At 43.2% G+C, this 24,965-nt stretch overlaps 1 protein-coding gene across 1 annotated transcript in view; it reads right to left on the reverse strand.

The window, feature by feature from the left end:
- Positions 1 to 24,965, reverse strand: part of FAM83B (family with sequence similarity 83 member B) — a 430,667-nt gene that overhangs the window by 39,209 nt on the left and 366,493 nt on the right. The window contains exon 4 of the mRNA XM_069606140.1: positions 2,230 to 2,354. Within this exon, the coding sequence (XP_069462241.1) occupies positions 2,230 to 2,354 (125 nt within the window). The remainder of the gene's footprint in view (positions 1 to 2,229; positions 2,355 to 24,965) is intronic.

A 24,965-nucleotide genomic window follows, 5' to 3' on the forward strand; every position in this document is an offset into this window, starting at 1 on the left:
TCCAGCTTTAAGCTGGAGATGAATGCACTGACTTTCCGCCCATTTCCGGCACAATTACTGCTGCAGTAATTGCACACAAAATGCTGCATTGAGGGCTAGGGACTAAAAATAAATGGGGATTTACACTGCCACTTGTAATCCAGTGGTAATAGTACCGGACCAAGTGGCGGTAACGGTAATGGCATTAGGTGGTATTCCAGTGGATTTACCACCGGGATACCGCCCAACTTGTGATGAGGCACTTTAAATGAAACCTACACTAAATGGGGAGCCAGTATAAAAACAGTGTGCAGAAGAAATAGCTGCACACTCAGGGAATCCCAAGACCAAATGAACAGCAGCATTTTGGTCTCCCTGCATATGCCACAGCTGGTATTCCAGAATCCATGCACACAGGGCATTATAGTCCAGTCTAGGGTTGATTAGTGAGATAATGACAGTGTGATCATGTTCTTAATTCAAATAGGTTATGATTTGTTTAATCTTTCACAATTAATAACATGTTGCTTTGGCTACTTCTCTTATTTGATAGTTCATGCCTAAATTTGATTGCAAATACACCCCAATGATTTTTATTTTACTGTACAATCTTGTTCAAAGACCGAATAGCGATGGTGACAAACAAGCTTGTAAACCTTTCTGATGACTGCATTTGGAGCCAAACAGAATTACCTCTATTTTCCGGGGATTCATGTGGATCCTATTCGCTTATTGTCATATCTTAGCTGCATCTAGGCAATTTATGATTTTGTTTAAATCTGATTCAGGATTCTGAACTTGAAAACACACCTGGGTATCGTCACTATTTGACTGAAATGTCATGCCATATAAATCCAGACCAGCTGCAGAATATATATATATTGAAAAGCAGGGCGACAATACAGAAGAATAGGTGACACTGTGGCATTCATCCCTCATTCTAGGGGCTGCAACGGGAATATGAGCCCAGCAGCCCATTTTATCGGCCTGAGCGAAGCAAGGGCCAATACTGATGGCTGTGGGCCGTTATCCCCCGTTCCAGCCCCTGGAGCGGGGAATGAAGGCCAATAGCACCCCGCTTTGGCAAAGCGGTAACCCGGGGTGTTAAAAAAGGGATTTTCCTTCCTACAACGGGATGCACACGGCACCACGATGTAGGAAGGAAAATCCTTTTTCCAAGATGGCCACCATGGAAAGGGAAGGAATAGATGCAGCGCCAAAATAAGGTGAGTAGGGCGGAGAAAAAAATTAAAAATGGGACGGAGGGTGGGGAGAAGATGGTGTCGGGGGAGCCGGCCGTCAGGCAGCTTGGAATGTGGGCTTGTACACATCTTACATTCAACAAGCGGGGCATGGCTTTTTGGCCGTGGAAAAACATCTGAGGCCAAGACTGGACAAAAATCAGGTGTGGGAAGACAGGTGATTTGTTTAAAGTAGACACCAAAGTATGGGGTTTCAGGCCTCCTGTTACTCGTTCTGGTTGTCAATATTAGATTCTAAATTAACAACCGTAGAAAAAAAAGGTAAATTAATCTAGAGTTGTTTTAAAATATCTGAAAGACTTGAAAATGTGTCCTGTTTTCTTTCAGCATTACTTATCTGTGCCTCATAAACTGATTCATTACGAGTCATCTGAAGGGCTGTACATTTTTGCAAATTATTGTTAGTTTTGGATTTTCTACAACATCTTTCCACTTTATTGAGTTAAGATATCTAAGAAGCAGTGAGAACCTCTGGGCTCAAAAAAAATTCTCTCTGCTATTGGAGAGGAGTAACTATATCAAAAAGCTGACAAAACTCATTTTACAGATGTTCAAAATAGTCCAGGCATGGCAGTTCCTGGTAAATAATAATTTAATTTAATTGTTCATAAAAACATGAACAACTTTACATGCAGATGCTTATGGTGCAGGAGCACTTACTATCATAATAACATGGAGTAGGAAACGTATAGTATGACGTTGCTCCAGTCTTTGGCCTGTGACCTACATGGCCCTTAAAAGCAGAACATGCATGCATGCAAATCATAGATGGGTAGTAGCAAACACCATAAGATTCCAATGTTATTAACAAATAGACAGGTGTATTAGAAAATGTGGGGTGAGAAAATAACGGTGGCGTGGTTAGTTTAAATTTAAAAAACTGTTCAGCCACAAACAATGTGTATATTATGCGTATACAAAAAAAAAAACTTCACAGTCTAATTGTGAATGTGTAATCGCATATAAAAAGAAATATAAATGGGATTACCTGTAGGTTCCAAACATAACTTTTTTACTGTCAACCAGCAGGAATTTTTGTTGCATTTGTCCACAAAATTTAGCCCCTGATTTCGAAAAGTAGTCTTGACCTTTCACAGTCCGCACTCTGATATTCTGTTATGAAAAAGGAAAAAAACATTACTGGTTATTAGTGGTTATTTCCTCAGTTTAACAGATATATTTAGACTACATCGATACTTTTCCTACAAAATGCTGTACACTTTATTTCGCAATTTGTCACCAGGGGATAAAGGTGTTTAGCAACACTGGGTCAGGTTCCCCGTTTTGCTTCAGTTCACTATGGGAGCTTTGCTGTAGCCACCACTTGCCTCCTCTGTGACCACCGTCCGAGGTACTTAAATTTGTTCAGAAAACCTAATGGCAGGAGCTTGGCTTGCGAGATGACACATTATGCATGCTTGTTGATGAAGAATCTGTAAGTGTGTATATATTGTCGCTTGCCTTCTTCGAAGATCCAAAACAAGCTGTGATTCACTTGTAGAAACAGAAATTCCAATCCTTACTATTTTATACATCGTGTGCCTGCTCTTCAAATTCATAGAGGCAAATATTTGGTCATGACCTTTGCATAGTAGCCCCATTCATCAGCTGAAGCAGAGTGACAAAGGACATTGTTCATGGACAGAAAGATAGGGATAGAGTGAGAGAGAAACGCGAGGGAGAGAGAAATGGGCCAAAGTGAATACATCATAACGGCGAATTAAAAAATATTAGATCACTCATCTTGACATTAAATCAGTCCAACAAGCAGTACAACATAGTCATAAAAAATCCATCAGAACGGAGAAAGAACACACGTGAGGTCACGTAACTGCAATGCAAGTTCCTCCACTACTTTATTCATGTGTTGTGTTCTAAATATACCTCTGACAAGAACATTCTGCTTCAGAGTGTCAATCTCAAAGGCATTCAAATTGCACTGCAGCCCACTCCTGGACTTACGGCCGGAATACATTCATCAAATGAAGACAGTAGGAGTCAAGTGAAGTACGTCTTATTTTATTCTTGTGTACAAGCTGACTGCGGCAGGAAACACCGATGATAAACTACCACATGCATTTACTCATTCCATTTCTTCAATACACCTCGAAGGGACAATCCACTTATACAGACTTTGACCGGGTGGCTGCACAGTTACTTCACTGTCACTACCGCCGAAGGCGGAGGCACAATCCGCTTATACAGACTTTAACGCATGGCTGCACAGTTACTTCACTGTCACTACTGTCTGTAGTGTCCACATCAGCGTCCATGTAGTCAGAACAACTATCAGACGAATCACTGTCAGTGAAGTCTTCTTCTGCTGAAACCCCATCACTGCAGGACTGGCCAACCTTTCGAAAGAATGATGAGTTCTGGGTGATGGAATGAACATAATTTTCAGCTGAGACCATTGGCTGTTTGACATGCGTCACTAGCAGCAGCCTGGCATGCAATGCGGGCGTGTCCTTCTGCATCTGTCTCTGGCACACCACTACTGCATCTCTTATTTGGATATCATGTTCCCTTGCTCCTCTTCTCCTGTGTGCATATCTTTTCATTTTCCACTTACCGGCTTTATCCGTCTCACAGGCCCAACATGTTATCTCATCTTCAGGATCCCTGCTTAGCACCTGAGGCAAGCCTGTGATTGAACATGAGTTCCGAGGGGTATAAACCTGTGGTGCTATGTGGAGTGGTCCGGTAGTATCTCAATAATGCACAGATGGCTTGCATGAATGATCCATTGGTGATGGTGCAGACTTGTAGGGTACACTTGATGTTGCCCACAAATCGTTCTACATTTCAATTTCCCTGGTGGTGTGATTTTTTAGTGTTGGAATTCCAAATGTTTAGCGAACATGGCAAATTCCTCCCCACTGAATGGAGGCCTATTGTCAGTCTTTACTATGGTGGCAATACCCTAGTCTGCAAATGTCTTGTCGAAAGGCGGGGATGTTGCCGTGTACACTCGTGGAAGATACCATGTGGACTTCAGGGTAGCGGGACATCTCGTCCATGTCCACCAACACGTATTTCCAATTGGCTAAGGACCCAAACAGATCAATTGCTACCTCATCCCACATGTTTAAAGGTATGAGGTGCATTTGCAGTGGCTGAGGAAATGTGCACAGTGCCACAGCCTTGCAGACCAGGTAGTCTTCCAGCGCTGCCTGTATTTTGGAGTCCATCCTGGGAAATCATACCTTAGTTTGCATGTGTCGCTTGTTGGACATAATGCCTTGGTGACCTGCATGTGCGAGGTATATGATGCGGTCTTGTAGAGAGAGTGGGATAACAATTCTGTTTTCTTTCATCAATAATCCCTGTGAAGATGTGGACAACTCATAGTTCATGAGTGCAAAGGTATGATGCTCATTCAACTTCTTCTCACTGCTCAATGTGGTGCACCATCGTCCTGTTAGAATCTTCTACTTTACTTCCAGCAGTATGTAATTTGCTGTGCAATTTCTCAAAGAGTCATCACTGTAGGGAGCACCTTGTTCACTAAGTAGTTGACCTACTGGTCTGCTTTAGACGTCTGTGCTTCCACATCAGCCAGGAGAGGAAATCAGCTGGATTGTTCTCCTTCCCAGTCTTGTGCACAATGTTGAAGGAGTATTCCTGGAGGTGCAGGCCCCACCAAGCGTTTTATGTGGGCATCTTGGCGTTGGGTTTTCCCTAGACAATGGTGAGGGCCTGATGATCTGTCACAATGGTGAAGTACTTTCTATATAGGAAGAGATGATAGTGCTCACAGGACCACACCACAACAAGGCTTTATTTTTCAGGCTGTGAGTAAGCACGCTCAGCACTGGAGAGACTCCTGCTGGCGAAGGAGATGATGTGCTTTGGAGAGTTGGATCCTCTTTTGTATTGTGCTACTATGATGCCTAGACCCACGGGACTTGGTTGAATCTTAACTTCTGTCTCCAGTTCTTGGTCATGGTATGACATGCAGGCGGCTGAAGAGATGCAGTACTTGATATCTTGTAATGTGGTCTTGCACTCACTGGACCAAAAAACTCCTGCCCCTGTCATGTGTGTGACACTTGTGTATAGGTGCGTTATATCACGAGGAGGCGTACAGGTGTGCTGATGAATGCAAGGTCTTTAATGTACCTGCTACAGTAGCTGGCCATTGCTGAACAGAACCACACTGCTGAAATGGAAGACGGAGTGGGTGTATCGACCAGCACTAGGACTTTTGCCGGATTCGGCTGTAGGCCATCACATGTGTCCGAAGAATTTTAAAGTGGACTTGCTAAACTTGCACATGTTAAGATTTAGGGCCTCATTCCGAGATTGGTGGTAGCCATGGCGCGATTTGTGCCATGGCTGCCTCCAATACCGGGTCCGGCACCGGTCTTGTTCAATGGGGACTTACCGGTGCATTCTGACCCAGGAGGGACTGGTAAGTCCCCATTGAACAAAGCATTCCTCATTCCCCATAGGGCTCAATGGGAATGGGGAGGGCGCTAATAACGGGCTCACAACTAGCAAGCCCGTTATTAGCACCCTGGTCCCTTAGCGGGACCCATAAGGGATGTGTGGTCAGACGACACGTTCCTTACGGTTCCCGCTAATGGACCTCGGAATTGGGCAGTAAGGGATTACCGGCACAGGTCTCCTTACCGGTGCCGGTAATCCCTTACCGCCCAACTCATAATGACCCCCTTAGAGTCAAATTTGTTTGTTGCAGTGCCATGTAAACCTTGCAGAGGGTGTCATTGTGGGCATCTTGTGTAGCGCCGAAAATCAAACTATCATCGCTATAGTTTAAAGACTGGGAAATGTGTTTGATGACATGGTGAATCTCGTTTTGAAAAATGTCAGTGGCTGATGACACGTCAAAGCTTAACCGCCTGTACCTGAACAGTCCCACCTGCTTTGTGAATGTGGTGATATACCTGCTGTCCGGCCGCAACTCCAGCTGATGATAGCCTTTGTTGGGATCTAATTTAGAAAACACCTTAGCTACATGCAGCAAGTGCATCATATTGGTCATGCAGGGTGAGAGATGCCTTTCTCTTTCTATCACTTGGTTTTGCATTCTAATGTCAACACATAATTGTAACTTTTCACTGTGTTCCCTTTTGGGCACTGGCACAATGGGGGAAACCCATGGCGTCGGGCCATTCACATGCTCTATAATGTCCTGATGAAGTAGGATTTTTAACTCCTGTTCCACTTGTACTTTAATGTTCGGAGGAATCCCTCTGTAGTGTTGGGCTATCGGCTTTGTGCGTTTGTCAATGTGCAGTTTTATTTGGATTTATGGCCGAAATACATTGATCAAATGAAGACAGCAGGCATTGGGTGAAGCATTTCTTAATTTAGTCTTGCGTACATTGAAAGTGGTGTCAGGAGCCAATGACAACTAGAATGCTACAGCCAGAACAGTAACTTTCAAATCTCAGGCCAAAGAGATTGGTAATCCCTTTATTAAAACACAGAGGTGCTGATTCACAAAGAAGTCACAATTAATAAATCAGAGTCATTTCTCGAGAGAAACTAAATCAATTCACAAAGAAGCTACCAGTAGTAACGCTGACTTACTCCTGACCTACTCTTCTATTCCCCAGAATAAGTCAACAGTGATTGCTAAATCGGTAGATGATTTATGAATCAAGCTGCATAGAATCACATGGTGCCAAGGATAGTATGGCGTTCATTCGAGGATTTGGACTCTAAACTAAAACAGACTTTTCTAATTCTTAAAAATGTATAAAATTCAGACGGGAGAGTTTTATCTAGACCAATGTTCAGCCAAAAGCCAGAGCAAAAGAAACAACAGCATGATAGCAGTGTTAATGTGTTTTGTCGTCATAGACTCTGTTGTTACCACGAGAGGCAGAGCAGACTATGCGCCATTGTCAGACAGTTGCACTTGCACTGCATAAGATCCAACGAAGAGAATATAACTATAATTCTGTTCGGACTAAAAGAGTAAAAAGGGCTACGGCCAGTGAAGGTGCGAAGAAAACATCCCACCATCCCAGAATTACAGATAACGTATAGTGAATTCATGTTACAAAATCGTATGGATTCAATGTTTTTGAAAGCTATTCATGAAACGCTTACACTTTGGCAAATTAAGAATATGCTTGATGTATTTATATTTTTTTAAATAGTGTCCATGCTGTGTACCACACACATTGCTTCAAACACGGACATTTTCTCTTCCGAGTGAGGCCCTTTTCAGTGAATATTTAGTGGCAGAAGGCATGATGTCTGAACATTGTTGGGAAATGTGGCATGTGGCATAAGAAGCGTACATAACCACAAGTAAACATTCAAATAAAAAGACACATGACAACTCTCTAAATCAGAAGAAATATCCAATTGAAAAGAAATGTGTACATATTATAAAAAAACAAATGCCTACTTTTATTGAATTGTGCATCCATTTTGATAACATAGGGATATTAAATGTCTGTTCTGCATATTTTACGAATGTGCAAGTGATAGTTCTGAACTGATGTCTAACTGATCACGTATCAAGCAAGACCTGGTTTCCATTTGGCAAAAAGATTTTCAGGGTTTGTTCAGGGTACAACTTCTCCTGTTGACGACCACAATAAAACACCATTGGGAAGTGTCGCGTCGGTGTGGTAATTTATGGAGGAACCAGTACCCCTGCCTCCTTGGTTACTGTAAAAACTTTGGACCACACATTGACTGCGCCACACAAGATCCAATTGGGCTAATAATTTACCTTTGTAAATAATTCAAATTAAACATACATTTGTTTAATTTGTTGTGCCCTTTGATTGTTAACACGTGTTTCGGCCTCTCAAGGGCCTTTATCAAAACCAAAAGATATGGGCAAATTAGATCATATCCATATTCATAACGATTTCAAAACAAAAGTCACGGGATAATCCCTTCTTAGATGGCAAGCATCGTTCCTCGTGTCGCCACTGCTGTTTTGAAATCATTAAGAATATGGATATGATCTAAATTGCCCAGATATTTTGGTTGAATTATTTACAAAGATAAATTATTAACCCAATTGGATCTTGTGTGGCGCAGTCAATGTGTGGTCCAACGTTTTTACTGGTTTCCATTTGATTTGCTATTATAATCAAGAATTGGCTCCTTGCTTGTTACAGTGTAACAAATGACTGATCCAATCCACTGAACATAATGTGTAATGCTCATGACATTAATGAACTTTAGAGCCTATTGTCAAAACAACACTTACATTATCACTTGATATGCTTCATAACTGAAATGTGTGACAATATTATATTAACTGACCAAGAAATTATATTTCTCTCAATTTGGGATGTGATCAAGTAACTTGTTCTCTAACCAAGATGCGTTCCTCCATTAAGTGCTCAGTCTCACATTTAGTCCCAGCTAAGTGAATACACCCCTTTCTATACTTTACTCCACCTCTGCCAGACTCTGCACCTTCAGCAAATTCTTACCATTCAACAGACTCTGTACGGCTTGGCCAAATTACACCCTTCACCAAATTCTGTTCGCCATGTTGGCTCCATAACGACATAAGGACTTTTTAAGGTGGCTGGGATTAGACATGTATTGCTTCCACTCTATTCATTCAAGCCTGTTTTCTTCTATGTTATGTTAGTTGAAAGACTGTTTTCAGCTCTCTGCTGGATTTAGATAAGGCAATGTGTTCTACATTTGAGTGCACTTCAGGTACTTGTCATGGCCAATTGTCTACTTTCGGTTAGGCCAGACAACAATCTTTCAGATGAAGCGATCAGAACATAAGCAGTCTGCCAAGTAGACACAAATGATGAAAGGTTGGAATGAGGAATTTTGGTTTTAATGCTAATATCTGGTTTCTCGCGGGTTTCCTGCCATCACCCTATGAGAAGCAGCTAGACTGGTCTGTGATAGAAGTGTTTCAGGCAACATAATTACATTTCTATATGCATTCTTGTCACATGTTAAAGTTTACAAATGAAATATATGCACTGGTGCAGGTGCATCTTATAAAAATGATCAATACAAATAACTCAACCTCTTCTCATGGTTTCAGCTCTGGTATCAGAAGGGGGCAACATGGAATTAAGACAATTTATCATCTGCTGAATCCCATGTACCTCCAATCCCTTGGTTTAAATTGCCTTAAAAGATGGCAAAAAAATCAGAAGTGAAAACGTAATCCTTGCCATAAACTTGTCAGTAGAGTAAAACAGTTGGAGAGGGTTCTTGGAACCTTTGACTGTGCATTCTCACAGTGGAATAATGGATAAAGGTGACCCTGAACATTCATGGGTGGAAATCAGCAGCATTACTCATAGATGCTCACTGCAGGCAGCTTTAATTACAAATGAAGTGGTAAATACTGTTTACATCATTGTTGTTTTCCCCAGCAGTTCACACTGTTACAGTCAGTACCACAGGTGTGGGCCACAAATGCTTTACCACATGGTACACTGACACAATACAAAGGGGTGAATGTGGTGGGTGGTAATCCTTTTGTGTTGCCAGGATCGAACATCCACTCAGATTCGGACAGCGCAAAGAGAGTTTTGGCATGCCCAGTCCTATCAGTATAAAGACCTGGAAGAGGAACCCTTGTTAGGTAGGAGTAGAGATAGGCAACAAATCATTTGTTTTGATTTGTTTTGATGGTTGACACAAGTGCGACAAAATCATGCATAAAGTAATGGACACGCACAGGTTCTCTGGAGCAATACATTTGGTTCCATTTACTTAAATGTAACCCATGAAAGTAGGTAACTAAGAGGTCATAGTTCCACTATTGTTTTCAGCTGCAACTTCAGTGAACTTGTTAGGCAGGGATCTGTTAAGCATGTTGAACATGACAATTTCATTGTCGGAAGAAGTGGTAGTATGTTCTACACCAGCAATGTGTTATGATAGAGTGCTGGTGATAACGTACGCATTGTACAGTGATGGCGCCACTAGAGGAATGCAAAACAAAAAGGTGATGGCTGGAAGGTTTTGAATTACTCATTACCACGGGCATAGCTCTGGGCAACTCTCCAGACCATCATTTTTCAGAGTGCCAAGCCATTGCAGAAGGGGAAAAACCATATGCAAACCAGGCTTGGTCCTACCCCAAAAGGGGCAGTCCAGCCCAAACTGCTAGGTCACATCCCTTCTGCATGAGACCACAAGCATCCCCAGACATGATTCAGCCTTGTTGGGCATCATCAGTGAGGATTAGCTTGGGTCTCTAGGCCAGGCCGACTCGGGACCCACGTCTGGGCATACCCGTCCCAATCAGGGTGACTTTAGTAAAACAAAAAGGTGATGGCTGGAAGGTTTTGAATTAATCATAACCATGGGCATAGCTCTGGCCAACCCTGCAGACCATCGTTTTTCAGCCTGCCAAGCCATTTCAGGAGGGTAAAAAACCATATATAAATCAGGCTTGGACCTACCCCAAAAGGGCAGTCCAGCCCCAACTGCTAGGTCACATCCCTTCTGCACGAGACCACAAGCATCCCCAGACATGTTTCAGCGTTGTTGGGCATCATCAGTGAGGAGTAGCTTGGGTCTCTAGGCTGGGCAGACTCGGGACCCACGTCTGGGCATACCCGTCCCACTTGGGGTGACTTTAGCAAAACAAAAAGGTGATGGCTGTAAGGTTTTAAATTAATCATAACCACAGGCATAGCGCTGGACCCTTTTGTCAATGGCACAGACAGGCTAATAAACGGTGGTGTGGAAGGTTGCCCAGAGCAATGCCAGTGGTAGAGATTCATTCAAAACCTTACATCCATCACTTTTGTGGTCACACGCCACTAGAAGAATACCATTACATCCAGATTTGTATATTTATGGAGCAACCGTGTTGTTGAGTTTGGTGCCAATTATCAGAAACAAGCCATGGAGGGTGCTGTCAGAACCTTTGTTTTGGCTCGTGATGCCCCAAGATCATGCTCTGGGTACTATTATTATACTAGATTTGAAGGGGTTTCATAGTGGATAACAAGGTAGTGCTCATAGGGACTGATGAGGAAGGAGGTCAATGGCGTACAGTTTTGTGCATTGACCCGGTTCAACCACTGAGCATGGTATCAGCTGGGAAGTTGTTTGAGGATGCTGACAATGATGGTGAAATAATCCTGGAGGTTTTGTAGAGGAGGTCCCAGACATAGCATACACCCCAGCCCCACAATTTGAGGAACCAGGAACAGACTCGCCATGGTACGTGACGTACGAGGAGCAATTGAACCAACCATTGCCAGGCCCTATCCTTTGGCTACACACAGAGCAAAAACCAGTGCAAAGAAATATGGTGCTGTTCAAAATCCGAAATGCATTAATTCAAGACAGCTCCCAAAAATGGGTGCAGTACTGGCGTTTGACACTAACCGGCGCTAGCGGTCTAAACTCTGACAGGAGAACTGTATTTCAAGAGTTGCAAAAGGAACCTGAGTCAGCCAGAACTTCAAAGGCTTGCTGATTAATGAGAATCCTTAACACCTACTGTTCCCAGGCCCTATACTAGAAGGCAGTCTGATTTAATTAAAAGTTCAAGAGGATGGGAAGTCTTCACACCTGCTCTTACCACCAACAGTACAGGATATCGCCTTGACATGTAAATTAGGAGGGGAGGAGAGTTTCCTGTAGCCTGGAAGAAAGGAACAATAGCCTCTTTCCACTGAATAGGATATGCTGATTTGGGTGTTAACTGTCAACACTGCTCTGGGAGAAACAAGACATCTGATCTCTGAGTCAAGCCAAGCTTCTGGGGGGCGGACCCAGACTCAGATGTGAATTTCATTAAGGGCAAATGTATGTTTTATTAAATTGCTTATAAAATATTGTATGAAGCTGACAATAATGTACAATTTGGAGATTCTTAATATGAAAAATGTCCCTACGATTTGAGACTAAGCTCAACTTTGTGTGATGTTCTGAGGCCGAACCCCGGGAGTTATGAATATTGTGGGTACGGTGGTTGTGCTAGAGACATGATAACTTATATTAATATGCTCATGGAGAGGATGCAGGTCTGTGTAAATTTTGAGGAAAAACCAATAGGGCGAAAGTCACTAAAAAGCACAAAATGTTGTCGTTTCTAAACCCAAGCTCGTAAAAACATGTGCCTTGAACCAAACTGTACCTTAAGCAATCTGTGATGTGTACATGTAATTTCAATGACGTGTGTATCAGGGAAACCTGTTAGTTATGAAAAATTCATTTTGTAAGTAAAAGCAAAGGGGCGTTTCTTCAATAGATTGTAAAATGTAGCAACACTCTGACTCACAACTCTGTTCTCCAGTGAGAGCACAGAAAATCCTTTAACCCATCAGGATCCTCAGAGGGTTGAGCATAGAAAGTCAGCCTTCCCACCCACTTTCAAAAGACATAAAAAGACCCACTGAAACCCAGGTAGGGACGGATCTTTCCACTTTCTTGTGAAGCACTTTGCCAGACCAGACTATATCCAGAAGGACCATATCCAGAACTTAGACTCCAGATAGATTCCAGAACTTTGAAGCAGAAGGCCTACTGCAAGCTAAAAGTATTCTCAGCTGGACTTACAATTTGCAAACTGATTTACCCCAGACTTCCAAGGGGCACATCAGAATAAAACAGCCAGGCTGAGCTGTTTTGCTTCTGGATAGAACTCTGTGCCAGAACCAGATCGCTGTATCCAGACCGCTGTGCAGTGCCGCTAGCAGACCAGACCGCTGTGCAGTGCCAAGACCAGAACCAGAGATCCAGACCAGAGAGCAGAGCTGACCCAGATAGCTGTGACTTCAGAACCAGCCGCCGAAAGTCCAGTCCCAACCTGACCAGATCTTGACAGCCTAGTTCCAATTTATAGTGTGAGTACTCAGCCAGAACTGTGCAAAACCAATCTCTTAGTTTAAAATAATCTAATTCAAACCATTTCCACCTATTTAGAACTGAATCATAGAAATCGTGTGTTCATTCTGTGATTTCAAAGCTGTGAAATTGTCATTTGCCATTCTGAATCATTATTTCATTTCTGAAAATCTACCTCCACAAACTCGTCCGTATCTTTTGCGTGTGCTATGAACGAGATTTAACTTTCATTTTAAAGCTAAGATCCTCAGCTTTCCAACAAGCCCTAAACCGACTTTCTACTCTTTATAGTTTTTCCTTAATCGCGCTCGACGCACTCGGAAAAAGTGCAGCGAATTGCAATTTGAATCAAATTTCTCCACCTGTCAAAATAGCTGTCTTTTGCTTGCATTGCTGAAATTCGTTTTCAACCTGATAATCCCTCATGAATCACTGATAGTGTTGACCTGAACCAATCTTAAGTAGCTATCACCTACCCTGAATCTCCTATAGGGAATTAAAATCATTTTTAGCATATTTTCACTTCTTTGCAAATCACATTTAAAGTATTTTTGCCTGTGTTTTAGAATCATCCCTGTTGATCTAAGCTTGCTAGGGGGGAACTGAATTGGTATTGCATTTGATTGTATTCCTGAAAATTGTGTGCTCTCCTTCCATCTCCTTATTTGCATGGGGAGGAGTGAATTGTCAAAAGAAAAAGTGATCATAATATCTCTTGTGGAAACCATCTCAGTTATTTCTGTGCTGCATTCTTTTCCATCATTGCATTTTCTTGAACCCATAAAAGCATTTGCAGCTACTTTATCCTCTCTATACCAACTCCTAAGTAATTAAATAAATGTGCTTGTGTAATATTATCCATTGTTGATCAACATTATCTTCATAAGTGTGCTATCAAATATGAATTTATTTATAGAAGTGTGATATGTATCTTGTTTAATTTTTCAATAAATCTTTTAATTTGCAAAACAAACCTACTTCTTGGCTCAGTGAGGTCAGGGGGATTCAAAGAGAGGGGCGTTATACAAGGGTTTATCATCCAGATCTATGAACTTGTCATAAAAATATATAAGTAAGGGCTTCCCTTGGGCATCCCAGACTCGGCATTGACTTAGTTGGAGTGCTGAATTGAAGTCACTTAACAGAGCCTATGCCCAGTGCCCATCAGAAGAGCAATACCTGTTGAAGTGCCTATAACCAGACAACCATGGGCAGCTCGGTAACCACTGAGACAACCGTACCAGCAGCTGACACGAAATGAAGACTACTTACAAACTGTCCCCGAAGAGACCCAAAGAGTCTTAATGGAGGGCAAACGGTGACGACATAAGAGCCCAGACAGACGTACAGATGAACATAAACGACGAACGAAAGATGACAGACAAGGGCGAAATACAAAGAATAACAATGTAATGGACGTGTAAAAAGAAACAATGTTGATGCATAAAGAGACATAAGGAAATGTAGCTGTGAAGCAAGATGGAAGTCTTCAACCAGCTAACGCTTGTAAATAGGCTTGGAACGCACAAAGCAAAGAAAACGGTACTGGTTGCAATGCTTAGTAGAAGAATAGAGCGGCATGCACCAATTATATATCTACCTCAATGAAGCACATTAAATGAGTGCAACTCCATTTTGTAAAAGCAGAATTAAACCCATGCAGCAAAAGGCTAACAAGGCCAATATTCATATTCCAGCCAAAGCCAAATGAAGGAGAATCGGAATCGAAACTCAGTAAGAAGCAGCTCAATGCTTGGGAATTCGAGGTCAACCTAAGGACGGGAGGAGAGCGGCAGCCTCAGAGAATCGAAACTTCAGAGCATACCAGCCAACCATTGAAGGTCGAGATAAAGAGGCCCCAGGCAGGTGGCGAGGCTACGGGAGAATCAAATACACGAATACAAGGAAAATGACGCAGATTCACGGTGAACAGACACGTGACCAGCCAAGGGCGAAGAGGTACCAACATCTGATGTCACCCAGAACCCGAGGATGCCATAACTTTTCCTGATAAGAAACTACAGTTTCAAGGCCATCCTCAGCCAACTAATTGACACATAGCCCTAAAAGTGCTGATTGATGGAAGAGAGGTATGGTGAATCTAGGGGCACTCCGCATCTGGGTGTCCCTTCTGCATGCTGCTAATTAAAGTGGAGATTTATGCTTAGGGGTGTAACCAACACAATCACAATGGACCAAATAATCTAGGGTCCTATAGCTTGTAGAACCAATACGACGTCGTAGTAGTAGTGACGTCTATCAGGAGTGATGTAGAGGGATGGGCATAGACGCCCACCCGGTAAGTGTTATCCAATCCTCACGCTCTGTTACCATATACAGATATAGCACCTATACTTAAGTTACCTTTTCCAACCAATAGAATTGCATGTCAAACCTATTAGTGTTACACGTCAATGATGATGAGAATTTACTATAAAAGTTACTGTTTGCATGAAGAATTTGGAAGTTGAAGTGAGACAGGTGATCGCAACACTGCTGATTTCCATGTGTTTCCCCGTTTTTGTACTTGTCATTAAACAGACTTCCCTTTGCCAAACCATGAGTTGTCCTTATTGAATTGTGTCGGAGTACGAGATCCTGTACCCCATCCTCCTCAAGGTGCAGCTATCTTGTCTTACAGGTACTCGAGGGTGAGCTCTGACCTATTGGCCCGTCAGAGTACGCTCTGCCCTCCTGTACAGTTTGAATCCCATATCAAATTATGATTTAGAATAGGAATGTTCCTTGTCCTATAGTTATTACTAGATGCATTCCTGCACACTCACAGGAGGATTTGTTACAGGTCCCCAGCACTTTTTGGACAGACAACCCCCATGATATAGGGCTTTTGAAAAGCATAGGAGCAGCATGCATACAGTTAAAGCCAGGTGCAGTGCTGTCTAGAGTGCAGCACTATGCATTGTGAAGGGAGGCAGATGAGGGGGTAACATTCAGCAATTCAGGTGTTATGGCAGAAGGACATCATAGTGCCATCTGAGTCCCCATGTAACGCAGATGTATACCCTGTCAAAGAGGCAAAGGGTTCAACTTGGAGGATGATACAGGATTTGCGCCCCCTGAATAATATCATTGAATCAGAGTTCCCAGTTGTAACATATCCTGCCATGATTATTTGCAATATACCTACTGAGGCCACAGACTTCACTATTATTGATTTGAAGAATGCATTTTTCTACATCCCATTGCATCCTGATTCTCAATAGCTTACTGTGTTTACCTATCCTGGGCAAAGATCCCGACACACTAGACTTCCTCAGGGGAACTGTGAGTCTCCCTGTATTTTTAACAGTGTACTGCATATGGATTACATACGAAGTATGGTTAATCAGTCTATACATGACTGCTTAGTGTGTAGCACAACAGAAGCCATATGTAGAACAGATTCAATCAGATTCAATAACATTGTTGCATTACTTGCAGACAAAGGATACAAAGTAGACAAGGATAAAATGCAGTATTGTCAGAAAGAGGAAGTGTATGTGGGACAAATAATATCGTCTGAAGGAAAAAGACTAACACCAGAGCGGGAAGCCACAGTTCAGAACAAGCCTGAGCTAATGACAGGGAAAGAAACGCAACAATTCTTGGGTTTGTGTAACTATTGTAGAGCATAGATGTTTGACTATTCTAGTTACACAAAACCTATATTACAAGAACTCAAGGAAGCACAGAAAAGGCAAGGAATCCTCATGTGGATAGGAGAAATGATAAGCTGTTTCCAAGAGCTCATAAAAGCCATAATTCATGCACAGTATTAGCTACCCCTGATTATACCAAGGAATTAGATTATTTTTTACATTCCAATGGGCAAGTGATGACTGCTGTAGACACATTTAGGACACAAAACCCTCACATATTACAGTGGCATGTTAGATTCGGTGGTGCAGGGTCAGTTGCTTTGTGAACAGGCACTGGCTGCTTCGACCTTTGCCATCAAAAAATCTACAATAATAACCATGGGTTGTTCAGTAACTCTGTATGTGGAGCACACAGTGTTCACATTTCTGGAAAGGTCCAAATTCACCCTGACTACCCAAAGGGCTTTGCCATATGGAGTTATTGTATCAAGTCCATCCATTCACATAGTACGGTGTCACACAGTGAACCCTGCTACATTAATTGCAGTTCAAGTTGAGGATGGTGAGGAAGTGCATGATCCGTCAAGTATGATGGCCCTGAAGATGATTTAATACGAGCAAGGGAAGATGCACTTGAGGAACGGGAGGTACTTTTCTTTGGTGAGTCATTGAAGATTGATCAGGAGATTGGCTAGAGATACAAATGTTCAGCAGTAGTGTGCCTTGCAAATGGGAAATGTGAGGTTGCAATTCAAAAAAGGAAAGGTCACCAACACATTATTTGGCTGAGGCAGAAGATCTGATTTCATTCATAGAAGCATTAGAGACATCTCAAAAATGCCTTGTGACCATATACTCAGATTCTGCTTATGTGACCACCACAATACATTCAGGAAGGTCTAGATGGAAAAGGGGGTGCTTTTGGAAGTCAGATGGCACACCCATCCAACATGTGGCCTTGTTGGAGAGATTGATTTATGCTTTGTCCCATCCCACATTAGCGGCAGTGGTTAAATGTTTTTCTCTTGGCAATTATGCAGCAGAGAGGGCGGCCAAAGAAGCAGCGTATCACAGGGACCCAGACATCACCTCATATCCTGAGCTGGCGAACCAACAATTGCAGTTGGCAATACCTTACATTGCAGTACTGCTTACGCAGATAATAGAGTTACAGGGTCAGGCACCCCAGGAAGAGAAGGACCTTTGGGTTAAACAGGGTTGTTCACAGTCACTGACCAATCGTATTTGTAGGCAAAACATTACAGGTAATGTAGTAATGACATGGGAGTTGCTTATGGTAGCTTTTGAGCAGCTACACTACCGAGAGCATGTTTCCAAACAGCATATTGCTGCCAACATCCATGAGGACTTCTTTGTCCCCAACCTGCAATAATTTCTTAACATCTTTGTGTAAAATTGCACAACATGTCACCTTTACATCACCTGCGAGATTCTCAGGACGCTGTGTGGTACATTGTCCCGTCCCTCTGGGCCGTTCTGGGAGCTTCACATCGACTACGTGGACACGATTAACAGGTGCATTAACTATCATATATCTTATTATTGTAGTGTGCCTATTCTCTGGATGGGTTGAGGCTGGTCCCTGCACACAACCTGATGCAAATTATTCTGCCAAATGTATGGTTTCTAAGCCATTTCCTCGCTGGGGGTGTGTGAGGTCCTAAGATATGATAATGGGACAAACTTTTTAATAAGCTCTTCAAGGAGATTGTGGGCCTCATTACAAGGCTGGCGGTAGCCGTGCCTGTAGTACAGGCATGGTTGCTGCCAGTATTCCATTTTTTCCAGCGCCAGAAAAGGGTAATTACTGGGTCATTACGACCTTGCTGGATCCAGTAATTGTCCTTTTCTGGGCGCTGGAAAAAAATCCTTCCCATTCCAATTTGAGCCCCAAAGGGATCAATGGGAATGGAGAAGGTGGTAGTACTGGTACTGTTAATAATAGTACCGGTGCTACATCATGTTCTGCTCGTGGGTGCCGGTATGGCCACCAGGTCAGACCTGGTGACTGCAAAGGCACCCGTAAGTAGAACTCCTAGTTTGTCGGTATGGTAACAACGGTATCAGCAAGCTTATCGGTACCATTGTTACTGTACCGGCAAACCCGTAATGAGGCCCTGTGTCCCTACTGGGACTACAGCACACACTTTGATCAATATACCATCCCCAGGCCAACATAATTGTTGAAAAGATGAATGAGCTTTTGAAAATAAGTTATCTAAACTTTGTGTAACATTAGGAGGAACTGTATGCAATGTCTCCCTCTGGCTTTGTTTAGCCAGAGAACGGAGCCCAGCAAAGACCACCACTTGTCCTATCATGAGATAGTTATGGGGCGAAGGATGCACACGCCTCTTACTTCTACATGCACAGTACCAGGTGCTCAGAGAGCAACAGGAGCTTTGAGGGAGGAGTTTCAGGTATATTTGTGTGAAAGGTGTATTAAAGTGTTATGTCGACAGATCACTCTTAGAAGAGATGACACAGCTGAAGCGTCAATGACAGATCAACTGAACTTTGTCTGCAATGTTGTGCGCCACTGGAGCAACTAAAAGTTTCAGGTGCTTTTAAAATAGTTTATTCGACCCCGGTTGTGGTCCGAGTGAAAGAGCTGCTGCATTGGGTCCACTTGACCAACATTCGGAAAAAAGTGCCCTACACCGCCCCTCCTTCTCATGACCATGGCTAGATTCTTGACTGACATAACAATGTGGTGGTGGTGCACTTCGTTGTTCTTTGGAATAGATCAACCTCTTCTATGCAATGAAGAAGTTGGATTCTGTTGTTTGGTTGTCTGCTTTCAATGTGTAATATATATGTTATGTTGTTTATATTGTGTTATTTTTGGAGCAAACATGGTGTTTTTGTGTGGTTATTTTATATGGTTAGGACAAATAAAAGGGGAGTATGGAAATGAAACAGTTGTATTTTTGGGAACATCTTTGGGAAAAACATGAAGCAGGAGGCAAACTGAAGAAGATATATAATACAAACAGTAGGTTAATATTCAACACTGTGACTAATGTGCACCACGCTGAATTGGACAACATGTGGTATAATCACAAGTGCGAGGTGGGGAGGGAGAGGTCAAACAAGAGCTGCTATGTATGCTCTTTGATACCTCATACTATGGGCACACCCAAGCCGTTTATAGCTCAAGAAATGCCTCCTCATTAGCCATCAAAAGGATCCTCCAAGAATTATAGAGTCCAGAGCAATTGATTTATTTAATTTATTGTTGATTTATAATGCGCTTCATACCAGCAAGTGGTTTCTAAGCGTGGGATCAGGATTTGAATCTCTGTTGCTCCACGTTGTCTTGCTTCCAAGACAGATGATCTGCCCCTGAGCTATCCTTCCTCCCCATACCACCAATTTACCAACACTGAAACCTTCTTTACCTCCCTCCTGGTGCCAGGTATCCAGGCTACAATCAACGCCAATGGCTGCAGATAACCAGATGGGAGATTTTGTAGATGGCAAAACCAGACAGAGCAGGGCCTTAATTCTATAAAAACTGAATTACAGGTAATAAAGCTCCCGACCCTCTTGAACCGATACATTCTGGATCTGCTCAAGGCTTTTGAAGTGAGCATGTGCAAGAAAATGGATCTCTCTAACTGTACATACATAACCCCAAATGATGCAGAAAACAGGTCCTTGTCTCATGCAATAGGCGCCCTACACAATCTGAGGGTTGCGATAGAGAAAGAAGCTGTAGTGAACACTGATGACTGGTTCGACTCCTTTATTTTCACAGACTTTTTTGTCATGCTTATAAATAGCCATATAAAAGCTGCTTCCCATAATGGTCTTTGTGCTTGTGCTTTTCCATTCATGTCAGATGATCCTGAGGTGTTGTACGTAGAAGTTGCTGAAGAGTGCTATGATGATGGTACCTATGTGGGCAGGTAGACTGTCTCCTTTCACAAAAGACAAGTACACCCAGACTGATAGATGGTACGGCTTGGGAAGAACACAAATTGTGAAAATAGAACAGCCTTTGGAACCCCTGGGGACAGTGACCATACCCCCACGAGATATAGACTACTATGTGGAGTGTTCGGTTGACTTGGCAGGAGGGTATCAGGTAATATTATCCCCATATATATGGTCGCCGTAAATAATATCACCAGGAAAAGGTCGCAGCGATATTATATGGGTGCCCATATATATGGGGACAGGGTAAAAAAAAAAAATTAAAACAAAAAAAAAAGTTTGGGGTTTGCGGGGGTGTCCCCCGCATGTTCCATGCAATAATGTCGCCACAAAAACAGCCATTTTCCGGTGATATTTTTGCATGGCGAGATTTTTGTGGCGACATTATTACATGGAACCGGCAGGAGATGGAATGTGTTACTTCATGACGGGTTCCCCAGAGGAGTATGCCCGTGGGGCGCAAGTCTACGTCATGTGTGTAGGGAATGGGTACCCTGGGATTATAAAGACAAGTTAGTTAATGGAATATTAACTAAAGGGGGAATGCTGGGAATCATGTTCAACATTTCAGCAGGGCAAAAAGGTATAGGCAGCGAAAAACCTATTAGACTGAACCATCACAAGAACAGACTGAAATGCTTACAAATGAAGGAGCATGTTTTGTTTTAGTTAGGTTTGACACATATTGGATACTCACATATAGCAACAAAGAAAGAGCAAATAATGTATTACTGTTGATGAGGTTATAGATAGGGTAGTATTATAGGCTCTGTAGCTGATTGATGTAGGTAATGGTAGGGGCTGATGCATTGTGTGCGAAAGGAGTCGAGGGAGGTGGACGATGGAGTCAGAAAACTCCTGTGGTAGCAGCAAGGACAGTGTGTTAGCACGAAAGGAGTAATACCATTTTGTTAGTGGGGCCCCAAGAATATTATTAACAGAATAGAATTTAGTCCCTGATGTGGAGTCGCTCCTCTCTGTAGTTAGCTTGAAAAACAAATCCCCTCTGCTGTTCCCCAGGAGAGAAGCCACGGTCAGAGGCACCCGAGGTGCACAGATAATCACTAATTATGATAATTGTATCCAGCCGTGGGGCCAGAATGTGGTGGGAATGGAATGTGAGTGGGTAGAGATGAGCCTTGTGAAGGTCAAATTCATGAGAACAGCGCATAAGGTTTTGTGATGCCAAGAGGCTAAGCAAAGATTTAAGAGCACTAATGCCCTCCCCAACAGTCATTCCATATGAATTACACCAAGATACACAACCAAACCAAACAAGTCCTTGAAAATCAGATCCAAAAGTGGTTCTCTAGTCAAGGTATTCTTGGCACCTGGGGTTTGAAAGAGATAACGGGGGAGCCATCTCTGGAACTTCTTGTAATTTGGGACAGGAGCAACAGAGGTGATGCCAGTAAATTAAGGCCAAGGACAGGAGGTACCTTGTGTGCGCCAGTGCGTCTGGTATAATGAGAGAGTCTATTGTCTTCTCAAAGTGAGATGACCTCGCCAGCTTACTTCATGCACATCTGGAAAGGAGGGGTGCAGTGCTTATTTGGCTTTTCTGGAGAATTTTTAGGTGCAGTTAATGGGTTGCTTTCCTCTCAATTGGCACATTTTCAGGTCTACAGGGGCCTGAAACACAATACAGCTTTCCAAATTAGAGATTGGTTTTAACAAGTACTTTAATTTGTTGAATGATCTTTCTTTCAATGATTTTGTTGATGTCAAGGAAATGATTTGCAGAGATGACATTTGGTGTAATAACATACCGGATGCCATAGTAGGAAAGATTTAAAAAATTAAAAAAGGTATAGAGGATCAAAAACGTACATGTAATGTGTTTTACTTGATAACCCAGTAAGGCAGATGCCAAGTAAATTAGATTCCGAAATGGCCTTCAAATTCTCTCTGATCTCTGAATCTGTCATGATCTCTGCTTCCAAAAGATCAGGACTTGCCCGACTCCCTTGGAAGCAGACCCATAACCCCGGTTCCGAGTGCCAGCCAGTCCCAATTGGGACCTTTTGGACCCTGTCCTGGCGCCAGTGGCACCAGGCTCATAAAGATGCCCAGTCCCAGCGCTGGAAGCGCCGGGCTCATAATGCTTGGGTGGACTTACCTGCAGCAGACCATGCTGCTTACTTACCTGCCAGTTGAACCCCTGATCCTCTTCTGTTTGGGACTACTTTTCCTGTTGGGTGGGGCAGGAGCCACTCCCTAGGTTCAGAACACTGGAACTCTTCTGGAAAGCAGGAACTCTTTTCTTACCTGGGCGTGGCTGTGGAAGGAGACACCTAAGCACTACAGGAGGCTATTTAAACCACACCCGATGGATGAATCTTGCTTTGCGTTATTCTGCATTCTCTGCAGCAGAACGCTCATCGTGTCTTCTGCTTCTGATCCTGGGCCTAAGGGAACAAAGGCTTACCATCCTGGAATCCAGTCTTCAGCAGCACCTGTAAAGACAAAGAAAGAACAGGTTAGCACTACGGTCTTCAGTGGCAGCGCATCTCTTACCTGGTCCATCGGCTGTCACCAACGCCTCGCGCTGCATTCCGGCATCTGAAAGACAAAGGCTTACCTACTCTTCGCATGCTCCGGAGGTCTTCGCACTGCATTCCGGCATCTGAAAGACAAAAGCTTACCAGCTCTTCGCACGCTCCGGAGGCCTTCGGCGCTGCATCCCGCATCTGAAAGACAAAAGAAGGTGCGTTTAAAGACATTGGGCAACTTTATTACTCACGTGCCATTACTCCTTCCCACGCCGAATCCAGTGGGTATTCCAGCACCCTTCAGCTTCTCTAAAGCTCCGAACTTGTACCTGCAAGATAAAAGGGACAGTTAGTGCGCATCGTGAAGCAGGCTACAAGCGCTTACTTACGTGCTTCCAGGCGCTTCTATTCCTCACGCGGGTTCAATCCTCAACTCTCATCAGCCCGCCATCCGCCATCGCAAAACAAGAGATATCATTACAAAAGACTTTTAAGACATTTGAAGTGCCCAGAACTTACCGTTCGTGCAGTTAACGACGGACAGCAGTCCTCTGAGGTCAAGAGGCCTGCACCCTTATCCAGTGAAGAAACTGGTTACGGCACCCTGCTCCGAGGCAGATGAAGAGCTCGGCGTTCACTTACCTAAGGTGAGGGCGTTAACCTTTGGGGTTCTACAGGAGAAGAGAAAGGGAAGAGGAGAGAGGCACCCAATAACCCCAGTTCATTAATCCCATATTTTCTATCTGCAGACAACTTACTCTTCGAGTCAGACATACAGTGCACAGAGATCCAGCCCAAAGAGCCAACCGTGTGTTACACATCACCTTTGAAGATACGGCATTCACCCAGTCAAGACCGGCGCCTCTGCGGGAATCAGGTGAGCGTTACAGAATCAGAATTACTAAAGGTCATCTCCAAGCTTAAATGTTCTAGAGGTAGCGGCAACCCGGGATCATTGATGATCATCAAGACATGCCCTGAGCCTCTTTTATCGGTTATTTGCAAATTCATAAATGTGTCTTTTGCAGAGAATCTTGTTCCTGATAGTCTGAAAAGGGCATGGATTCTACCACTTGTCAAGAAACCTGGCTTATGACCTCTGACAGCCACTAACTATAGCGCCATTACAAACACCACGTTTCTGTTAAAGATTCTGGACAGTGTCACTATGATCAAATCTCAGAATATCTCAATCAACATCATATTCTGATTAATCTTCAATCTGGCTTCAGACGGCAGCATGGCACGGAAACCACCCGCTGGACTGGAAGGCGAAACTACTTGATACCATGGACAAGGGACAAGCTTCCCTCCTCATGCTATTGGACATGGTCCGGGAGGATAGCTCAGCGGCAACGTTCGCGTCTTGGAAGCAAAACAACACGAAGCAACACAGGTTCAATCCCCGGGTCCGCGCTTAGAAAACTCTGGGTGTTTAAGCTCGTTATAAATATGCAACTAAGACAAAAACAATTACGCAACTAAATAAACAAAAAACAATTCCTGTAACAGCACCTCGATGCCTGCGGGCTGTGTGAGCGCTTTAAAAATGTAAAATAAATAAATAAATAAATACAATCTCTACTACCTTCAACCTGGTGGATCATTCGATCTTGTCCACCAGGTTGAGGGCGATGCAGTGTTGGCTCGTTTCTCAGTGACAGGCAGTGTAGAGTTGTGAGCAGAGACGCTGAGACAAAACCTTTTACCTTATTATATGGTCTCCCACAAGGAGCCTGCATTTCTCCATCATTGTATAACCTCTTCATGGTCCCGTTCTTTGACATGTTGGAAAGCAACGGGATCAGTTTCAGAAATTACGCAGACAATATGCAATGTGTCATCTCGCTCACTGGAATTTATGAGGAGTATGTGCGTAA

This window comes from Ambystoma mexicanum, chromosome 4p (assembly GCF_040938575.1).
Source record: "Ambystoma mexicanum isolate Mex_15411 chromosome 4p, UKY_AmexF1_1, whole genome shotgun sequence".
In the NCBI taxonomy this organism is placed as follows: domain Eukaryota; kingdom Metazoa; phylum Chordata; class Amphibia; order Caudata; family Ambystomatidae; genus Ambystoma; species Ambystoma mexicanum.